Source organism: Schistocerca gregaria, unplaced genomic scaffold (assembly GCF_023897955.1).
Source record: "Schistocerca gregaria isolate iqSchGreg1 unplaced genomic scaffold, iqSchGreg1.2 ptg000286l, whole genome shotgun sequence".
In the NCBI taxonomy this organism is placed as follows: domain Eukaryota; kingdom Metazoa; phylum Arthropoda; class Insecta; order Orthoptera; family Acrididae; genus Schistocerca; species Schistocerca gregaria.
This window is the reverse complement of record NW_026061776.1, coordinates 349870-360883: the sequence shown is the minus strand read 5'-3', so window position 1 is coordinate 360883 and position 11014 is coordinate 349870. Positions and strand designations below refer to the sequence as shown.

At 37.4% G+C, this 11014-nt stretch overlaps 1 protein-coding gene across 1 annotated transcript; it reads right to left on the bottom strand.

Annotated features, from left to right (window-relative positions):
* Positions 1-3252: 3252 nt before the first annotated feature.
* LOC126305233 (cytochrome b5) lies at positions 3253-7545 on the bottom strand. Its single transcript, XM_049992024.1, has 4 exons — positions 7277-7545; positions 5580-5708; positions 5433-5500; positions 3253-5129 (listed from the first exon to the last, which is right to left on the bottom strand). Exons 1-4 carry the CDS (start codon positions 7391-7393, stop codon positions 5042-5044), a joined length of 402 nt encoding a protein of 133 aa, XP_049847981.1. The 5' UTR covers positions 7394-7545; the 3' UTR covers positions 3253-5041.
* Positions 7546-11014: the final 3469 nt, after the last annotated feature.

The window sequence follows — 11014 nt, the reverse complement described above, 5'->3', positions numbered from 1 at the left end:
CCATTTGCTCTTCTTTTGAAGGCTACATTTCACCCTTTGCAGCACTACTGAGTGGTGTCAACACGTACGTGTGTCCGCTCAGTCGTCAGGTGGGCGTGCTCACGAACGGCGAGTGTGGGACCTCAGTGCTCGTATAGGAACCACAACTTTTTAAAATACACAATGGCATTACAGCCCTGTCAGCTGTTTTCATATAACAGCCTATGGCTTGTTTGTTTTTGAATGACGCTAGTATATAGTTCATTTAAGTTTTTCAATAAAGCTTAATTTTTATTAAACATGCCTCACAAGTTACAAAATTTCCAGAAACTGCACAATGGGGGGAGGGAGGGGGGGAGGAAGATTTTTGGAAGAGGGAGGGGGTTCAACGTAGACATTTCTATCAGGGACAATGTGACTTCTTTCAGCCACCACCCATGCCAGTTTAAAGAACTCAAAAGTTCATATGTTAAACTTCACAGATAATTCTAGACTTGTCGACTGAACCACATGGATATGCAATGACTATTTTAACCATTTAAGTGATGGTGACAAATATTTGTGACAAGTACTGACATTTTCACAGGAGGAAGTTATCTTAGTTGATTTGTTAGACTATAAAATCTTCCTTTAAAAATCTTAATCACCTAGTGTGTGTGTGTGTGTGTGTGTGTGTGTGTGTGTGTGTGTGTGTGTACCACTCACAAACAACTGGTATTACTATGTAGACACTTGTTTTCCTCCAGATTCATTAGTGTGAATATTCACCAACCTGCACCACGTGGAAGATTAAAAAAATAAAATAAAAAATATACATAATAAATTTGGCAGGTTTCTCAAAAATTACTTACTGATGTATTTCACCGTTATGCTGAAAAAACTCCTTTTGTCACTTTAAAAGGTTACGGTTTGATGCTCTCAGTTCCCTTGATGTGTGGTTAGATGGTGACAGTTGTTCATGCTGCTACTACAATTCCAAACTGTACAGCACATAGTTACATACAATATCTGAGCTCTTAAACATCTGAAAGGAAAACCAGTGTGGAATAAACTTTTTCCACATTAAGTTTTACTGACTACTGAATGCACAGTTCATGTTCAGTAAGTGCACTGGTTGAATATGTCATTTGCAAAGTAAGTACAGACAATTTTTTGACTGTGTAAACTTTGCAACCCAGTTAAGGGCAAAACACTTTAGAAATGTGAACCTTTAAGGGACAGATTCAGATGGATCTTGTTCAGGAAATGGCAAACACACAATTACAGCAACCTTTGTTACAAACACGTAGGATATGCAGTTATATGTAGACATCAAGATCCCATTATTTATAATTGTTTAAAACCTTGTGCACATGCTCGTCAAATGCACACTAACACTCATATGTATCTTTTAAAACATCCTCAGGAAAGCACATCACACATTGGACCAACAATACCCTGCCTCTTAAATATGAAATTAGTGCCACTAAGGCTTTTGACCATCAATAATTACTTTCTAGAAGTATGTGAGCTGATCACTCAAATTTCACGTTATGCTCAACTGATAGCAATAAATTACAAAGCTCTAGCTGCACCTTGTGGCAGTTAATATGTTACACTGCCAGTGCGCAAGCTAGTCCACACATGTACTGCTTCAACTCAGCCAGCCAGTTGCTCACTTTGGTGTCACAGTACAGAAGGGGCATCAGTTTCTTCGCAGTGTGCTGTCTGGTAGAAAATTCTCTGCGTAATTCACGATTCTAATTTTTGTTACCTCCATTTGTCACAATCTTATCACACGGGATAAGGAAGTAAAAAGCCATCTTATCTGTGTATAATTACAACACAATTCTTGTTAAACAACTCAACCCGCAGACAGCAAAGGAAACCAGTGCCAATAAGAGCAACTTGAATGCTACCAGATGCCACCTATAGATGTATGGAAGTGGACAATTTTAAGTAAAATGCATAGATCTGGAAACAGTTTTGTTTGATGAAATACCATTGCTGGCCAGCAAGGACTAGTCAGTGCCTCACTGCACATTTCACTATGCAAACCATACTCTGAGTTAACACCAATACAGTGGGGCCTAAGTAATTATCTATTCCAAGTTTTGTTACTTTTCTTTATTTTTAGACAAGAACATACATGTTAAGATACTGTAAGTTTACACTTTTAAATACTACCACACAGTAAAGACCCCTATGATGATTTTCAGGTTTCACTTACGACTCCAGCTGCAATTATGTATGTATGTTTGTACGATACTCAGTTTTGGGGTAAAAATCTAATTTCCCCTCCCTTTTCATATTAAAAGTTTACTAATTACACTTTCTCGAATATTTTCTTTAGCTGTAGATCCTCTCCAGTCTGGATTCCTGCCACATTTACAGTTCTACACATGCATCACCACAAACCATTTCTGTAAGTCACCAGCTTCCTGGTGATTTGCCTGCAGAGACTCAATGTAACCTGCCCATCTCTCCAGAATCTTACCTGTCCTCAAGCATATTGCTCTAAGGAATTGCTCTGCATCTCAATATGAAATACTTAGACCAGCAATACTGATAAAGTTCTGTTCTCCAGATGAAAGAGTATTAAAACTGCACTAGTAAGGGTTGTTTGCAAAGACTTAACAGCAACAAAGATTAAAATACCTCATGAGTGAAGGGAAACTTATTATGCATAAGTTTCTTTAACTGATCTTGTAAAATTTTGGAGGATGTGGCACATCTACTCAAAATACGTCAAATGTCAAGAAGAAACTTACCCAAAGCACTGCCACAAAATAAAAGTGGACTGAATATACATAGTAATTTTAAAGCACTATCTAAGCAAAACAATTAAACCAAGTACAACTCAAGGCCCCCCAATTAGCAGTGATACAGTTGGATCATAATTTTTAATGCTGTTTCCAAACAAGTCTAAATTTTCAGGACAATGTATCATTCTATGTTCCCAGAATTAACTCTGTGTGTACCCAAAGGAAAATCTCATGTCAATACAGCTAATAAAACAATTTAATACTCAGAAACATGGGATCTAATAATTTAATTTGTTACTGAGACTTTAGAATCTAGTTACTTCATTCTTCAGGTGATGCACCAAAACTTCAAATTTAAAGATTGAAGACAATATCATGCAAGGGATCATGCCACTGATTTTGTTTTTACAAAGCTGGTACAACATAAAATTAATGACATCTTAGAAGATTGAGGACATAAAAATCAATTTCTTTTAGAGATATGAAAGAAACAAACAACTACTTTTTCTTCTGTAATGACAAGAAAAGGTTAAAGTTTTATGAATAAAATAATCTTTTATTTAACAATTCCCATAGTCTCTACAAACTTTCAAATGATTTCTGATAAATGCATTAAGAACTTAAACATTAGTCAGCTGCACCCAAAAAATCATGTTCCCAGAGTGACTGACACACACACACACACACACACACACACACACACACACACACACACACACACACACACACACACACACACACACAGTGACGTGGTACAATATATAGGAAGCACAAGTAAAGTACATATCATAACAGTCCTGCATGAACTTCAGAAAAAATCTCTGCAGAATGCTTTGCAAAAGTGTTTAGCCATTCTATTTAATAGAATTTAATGACAAACCATTACCTCACATAATCCCAAAACACTTTGGCATATTCACATTAATAATACAAAACAATTACATCCTCAAAGATTTCAGCTAATGCACACAGTCTTTCCTTGCTGCCTGAACTGTATTTTTCATCTACAATAATGGATTTCACACAAGGCATCTTTATCATGCCACAGTTTTAAACATAAATATGGCTACATTCATACAGAGTTTTCATCTCACACTAACTTATTACAATTATTACAATAGTCTTTTGTTGTGACATTTGCAGTACAGTGAAAGATTGTAATACGCAAATTCCACAACATTTATCTAAATACATTAAATATATTAAGGGCTCTTTAAATACTATTTGGATGCAGCCACAGAATGAAAGATCATGAGATAATTGTAGGAAAAACTAATGACACCTTTTGAGAGGAAAATGCACTTAATACAGAGGATTTAACTAAGTATTAAACAGTGTGAACTGCACAGCTCCTTTTGTGTGCTTTGTTTATCATCCAAGTCTTGTTAAAAATATTTTGGCATACTTTGACTTTTCTCCTATAATTTCATTGCCTGGTTTCAGCTGCAATATTTAATAATACAATCAGTGAACACCTATCTCCATTACCTATTTCCAATCACTATTAGTGCAACAGAGTGCTAAGTCTTAGATTGAAAAATATTAACAGATTTCTTATTATCTCTGTTCAAAAGAACTGTTTTATACTAACGAATCAAAATTTAATGTTCTGTAGCATTTACTTTTTATATTATTAATCAGTACTTTTGCTTATACAGCCATTTTCAGATGATTCTGTAAGCCAAAACTAATTAACAAGACAGACTTCAGAAACTTTCTTTGGTACGATGAGACAATATGCACACCAAATAATTTCATGAAGAATTAATTTGAATGGCCTGGATTTCTTTAAGCCAATATTATGATAAACCATTGCATTATTCTTCGAAATATTTACTAATTACAATCACACCAAAATAAAATGGAACGGCTGTACCAGAAGTGTTATGCAGCCGTAAACAAATACTGTTACTGACAAAGTCACCTCAACAGGAGTTCCAAATAATCACAAGAGTATATTAAGTCCCAAATTTTGATGTATTTGTGAGGTTCATACTAAGATGGCCTTAACTCACAATAACAGCCTAAAAAGTTACTTAGGGAAAAATGTACTGAAGTGTCATAACCTATTTGTTCATCACAACTTGAAACAGCAAATTACTAAAAACATTTTAACCCAAGAATCAAAATTTATACACTGCATCGGCTTCTCTGTGCTTCATGGAATATTGTGTAATTTTTTTGTTACAGATACTCTCAGACACACTCACTCATTCTTCACTGGATATTCAACTAAATTATCTCCAATGAAGAACAAATAACTCCCTTGTATATTTTAAACATCCATCCATTTCTTCATATGAAAAGGTACATTAGGGTTAGTGACCCTGTGCTATAAAATATGATCTGTACAAAATTGTTGCCACAACTCCCAATGCAACAGGGATGATCCACGATTTCCAAGAACTGCAACAAAAAGTTCCATGTGAGGTATGTGTGTTAAGTAGTATGAAATTGCAATTTGATATCTCTCTCTCTCTCTCTCTCTCTCTCTCTCTCTCTCTCTCTCTCTCTCTCTCTCTCTCTCTAAAACAAAACACACACAGTAAATAAGAAACTCCATACCATATGAAGTCTGGCACCGTAACTGCTATCCAACATGGCAGAAATCAGGAAAGCATCGTGTCTCATTGCTGCAGAGCAGTATATATATTCAAGTACTACCACTACAGTCTCTATGATATGTCCACAAAAATATCAAACCATTACCTGTTACTCGTTTCCTTATCAGTATCCCAGTTCACTGGAGGCTTTACTTTTGTTTCAACACGATCTTCCTAAAAACAGAATAAAGATTTTGTTGCAAATCTATACATCAGAATAAAAATTTGAGCTTCAAATTAATTTTTTGCTTACCTCCACTAGTTCACCAATTTTGTACTTGGTCATCATGTCCCTTGCATCAGTAGAATGGCCAACATCTTCAAATGCTTCAGTACCATCTTTCCCAGCTTGATCCAATAAAACTTCTTCACCACCTGGGTGCTGTCAAAATAAACACACATGACAGTCTTTATGGAAAGATTAATATGCAGATTGCACACAACCATAAAATTAGCACTTTTAAATTTATTGATTGATGATAATGTTATGGGGCCAACCTGTGCCCTATTATTCCACTATATGTACAATGTTTATAAATAATAGGACTTCATTCATTACCTATCATGCCAAATACTTTGATGCAACGACGATATGAAATTATAACCGCGACATTTCAGTACCCACATTTGTTCCTAGCCAAACACTATTTTAGTAACAGGAACTTGAGTAGATGAACTGTCAATTAACCATAATTACAGTCATGTGCATGAAGGTACACAGTATGTACCACCCATTTATAGTTCTCTACTTCGTACTGATACAAGTTGTTGATCTGAAGTAAGGCAACAGGGCACTGCCTAAGCAAGAATTCTAATTCTTTACTGCCGACAAAGCTAAGAAATACAGATGTAAAAATGGGGGGGGGGGGGGGGGGGCGGCGGGGTTATAGTGTTCAGTTTCGAATCTGAAAAAGCTTTTTTTATATTAAATACTTGCTTACAGAAGTTCCTCCTTCCCAAGGTTTTTACTGCATTTCATCAAATATGTTAATTCACTAACTTATTGAAGTACATTCTTCCATACCACGCCTCAACGAAACTATTTTTATTTGAAAGCTAGTTGCAATAATGTTACCAACAGCGTTATCAACCCATAAAGTCACTGTTATGAGATATTCCAGATATAATATTTTTTAAAATCTGGACGGTGATTCTATTCATGTCAGAATCTTATTTTGCTGCCAACGAAATTGCTAATATGTATTTCAGCTCAGGTCCATAAATTTACAGCACAAAAGGGGCCTCGCAAAGTTGTAAGTTAATAATTAAGGCGGGCATAGGACTCGAGAAGAGTGACACTCAAATGTTGCAGATCGAGTGTTTCTCACGAGTATCTTGTTTAACTGAGGATCCACCTTTGTGGAACACGTAACTAAGATAGTCTTCTGTCTGCTACTGATGATATTTCAACTTGTATTCACTGGATTCGCGGACACTAAACATTAAACTGCAATAATATTTGAAAATTCTTCGCTCAGTTGTTGAACGTAGGAAAAAAAAAAAAAAAAAAAAAAACCAACGCAATTTCCACATACAAAAGTTAATATATATGACAACATTTGTATTCCACTTATGTACCTTGATTTCGTATCAAGCCCTCGTCGCTAAGAATCTGGCCACTCTCATAACAAAAATTTGAGTCAATTATAAATTGACCTTAAACACTGGCAACCGTGTCTGTCTTAAAGCATGGAGGTACTGAACATCACACAGACGACGAACAGGTTATAGGGATGATAGCAGCACACTTACAGGATCAGTAACAACTGCATCGACATATGCATTACGCTGAAAGTTTGAGTGAGCAATAAACCAACTCTATACCGACGAATTCAGACATGTTTCTATTTTACGCGACATGTATTAGACGGAAGAATGGAGATAGGCGACTGAACCAAACGGCTAACTTAAAACATTTTCACACACTTTCAGTACCAAAAATGAAGTTACCTCATTTAAAAAGGCAGTTACGTCGTACACAGAATTGTGAATCACAATATAAGTCTGTTTACTGTCATTGCACTTCGCAACTTCAGCCATACGAAACAGCTTCACAGGTTGGTCCATGGCTCACGAGTATCCTTCACTACTTCAGCAAATAACTTCAATCTGACTACAGCACCTACCAGCACCTTCCCTCTTAAGTAACACCCCACCAACCTCAGCACTGATGTAACGACGAAGATTAAATGAAAATCTTGATGTCATTGCTGCAGTGTAGGCAACATATGAAGGTCGAATTTACCGTCAGAGATACGTTTATTGGAGACAATCGATATACTAGTAGACAGAAGGATAAAAAAGTACCGAGATTTGTTCAGTAAAAAACAGAAGACCGCCTGCTGAAATTATTTATATTAATTTACCAAATTCTAGAATAATAAGCAAAGATCTATATGCCTTGAGAGTACTTCCCAGCTTGCACGTATCACGGAACACTACCGGTTGGCTTGACAGTCGGAATAGACGTTCACTGTTGGCGCCAAATCACTACTTTCTAAATTTTCTCGGACTGCCACTTCTCCCTTGCAACTCGGAACACGACACACATGATTTCTTTCGCCATTCGAATCATTGGTGAAGCATTGTAGAGACGTTTATCGAAACATAGTATGTAGAGTCTTTGAAATATCTGACAAGTCTCCGTGTCTATCAAATAAAGAATTGTATTGTAAATAATTTGATAGCAGCATTAGTGCACGATTGTTCAACGCTGATATATTTATGCGAGAAGTAACTTATTCGCACAACACTTGTTTATTCTTCGCTCTATTCACGAAGATGTTCGTTTGCCCGATGACCAGCATTCATTAAAATTCAACAATGGAAAATCCAGGATAGAATGTAACAATATTATGAAAAGGAAAGCTGCTGCTCACCATACATCGGAAATGCTAAGTCGTAGATAGGCACAACAAAAAGACTCTCACAACCGAAGCTTTCGGCCATTAACGCCTTCTTCAACAATAAACGACACACACGCGCGCGCACGCGCGCCCGCGCGCAAATGCAACACCACACATGACTGTAGTCTCAGGAAACTGAAACCACACTGCCAGTGGCAGCACTTTTAATCTGAGCATGATGTTGAAGCACCTCCACAAAGGGCGCATTGGCAAAATAGGTCAACAGTGCTACAAATTTCAAGTAACTATCTATGGTCCTGTACCGGTACATAATGTTGCTGGTAGCACCCATTGTTAATACATAATCTTCCTTTGAGGATTCTATACACAAAGCCCCTATATTTCCTGTCATATGACCAAGTACTGTATTAGTGTTTGAAAATGTTGGTGACTTAGAATTCTGTCGTTAGAATTGTTTCCAACTGAGGGTCTACACCTGCCCCATGGCCATTACCCAGCAGTTCACATCTGGGTTTTCCTGTTTACAGCTCAAATCCGCTATAAGTTTTCTCACCTATGTCTGTCAGAGACATCTCTCTACTGAACTGTGAGAGCTGATGGACCCTATTATTTGTGCAGCTTACAGCTTCTTCCTCCAAGTCTTCTTACCAATTGCCAGTTCTTGAGCCTCTATCCATTCATCCCTAATACCACAGAGTCTTGGTGTGGAGCTGGTTCTGAATGTTCCAGTGGCCTGCCTAATTTCTACAAGGTGTACCAATGCAAATGTTTTTAAATACCCATACACCATGATCCCTAATCAAGCAGAGATGGCACAAAGGCAGCATAAAACGGATGGATACTCATGTGCCCTATACATTTTTAAAACATTTAGTACTCTTAGGGACTGCATTTTCAAGTCTCTAACGAGTGGAAAACCAGTTCTAAGCAAAGAAGCGGAAGCAGAAAGGTGGAAGGTGTATATAGAGAGTCTATACAAGGGCAATGTTCTTGAGGACAATATTATGGAAATGAAAGAGGAGATAGAAAATGATGTACTGGGAGATATGATACTGCGTGAAGAGTTTGACAGAGCACTGAAAGACCTAAGTCGAAACAAGGCTCTGGGAATAGACAACATTCCATTAGAACTACTGATAGCCTAGGGAGAGCCAGCCATGACAAAACTCAACCATCTGGTGAGCAACATGTATGCGACACTACCCTCAGACTTCAAGAAAAATATAATAATTCCAATCCCAAAGAAAGCAGGTGCTGACAGATGTGAAAATTACCGAACTATCAGTTTAACAAGCAATAGCTGGAAATACTAACACGAATTCTTTACAGACGAATGGAAAAACTGATAGAAGCCAGCCTCGGGGAAGATCAGTTTGGATTCCATAGAAATGTTGGAACACGTGAGGCAATACTGATCCTATGACTTATCTTAGAGAATAGATTAAGGAAAGGCCAGCCTACGTTTCTAGCATTTGTAGACTTAGAGAAAGCTTTTGACAATGTTGATTGGAATACTCTCTTTCATATTCTGAAGGTGGCAGGGGTAAAATACAGGGAGCGAAAGGCTATTTACAATTTGTACAGAAACCAGATGGCAGTTATAAGAGACGAGGGGCATGAAAGGGAAGCAGTGCTCGGGAAGGGAGTGATACAGGGTTGTAGCCTCTCCCCGATGTTATTCAATCTGAGTATTGAGCAAGCAGTAAAGGAAACAAAAGAAAATTCGGAGTAGGAATTAAAATCCATGGAAAAGAAATGAAAACTTTGAGGTTCGCCGATGACATTGTAATACTGTCAGAAACAGCAAAGGATCTGTAAAAGCAGGTGATCGGAATCGACAGTGTCTTGAAAGGAGGATATTAGATGAACATCAACAAAAGCAAAACGAGGATAATGGAATTTAGTTGAATTAAATTAGGTGATGCTGTGGGAATTAGATTAGGAAATGAGACACTTAAGGTAGTAAGTGAGTTTTGCTATTTGGGGAGCAAAATAACCCACGATGGTCGAAGTAGAGAGGATATAAAATGTAAACTGGCAATGGCAAGGAAAGTGTTTCTGAAGAAGAGAAATTTGTTGACATTGAGTATAAATTTAAGTGTCAGGAAGCCGTTTCTAAAAGTATTTGTATAGGGTGTAGCCATATATGGAAGTGAAACATGGACGATAAATAGTTTAGACAAGAAGAGAATAGAAGCTTTTGAAATGTGGTGCTACAGAAGAATGCTGAAGATTAGGTGGGTAGATCACATAACTAATGAGGAGATATTGAACAGAATTGAGAATAAGAGAAATTTGTGGCACAACTTGACTAGAAGAAGGGATCGGTTGGTAGGACATATTCTGAGGCATCAGGGAATCACCAATTTAGTACTGGAGGGCAGCATGGGGGGTAAAAATCATAGACGGAGACCAAGAGATGAATACACTAAATAGATTCAGAAGGTTATAGGTTGCAGTAGGTACTGGGAGATGAAGAAGCTTGCACAGGATAGAGTAGCATGGAGAGCTGCATCACACCAGCCTCTGGACTGAAGACCACAACAACAACAACAACAGCAACAATGGAGTGGCAACAACGTAAGTATAAAATCAAATATGAGATTCAAAAACTTCACCACATCTTTAAAATTAAGAATAGTGTCACTCACTCTAAACACAGGAAAGCAGAAAACAGGATGTGAACCGTTAAAAGAAACTCGCGCAGTGTTCTCAGTTGAGAAATGAAAACATCCCTTCCCTGACCATCCCTCCAACCTTCTAACAGTTAGTTGGAACTGACTAGTTCTTGTTGCAAGGTTAGAGGAGGAACTAAAAATGG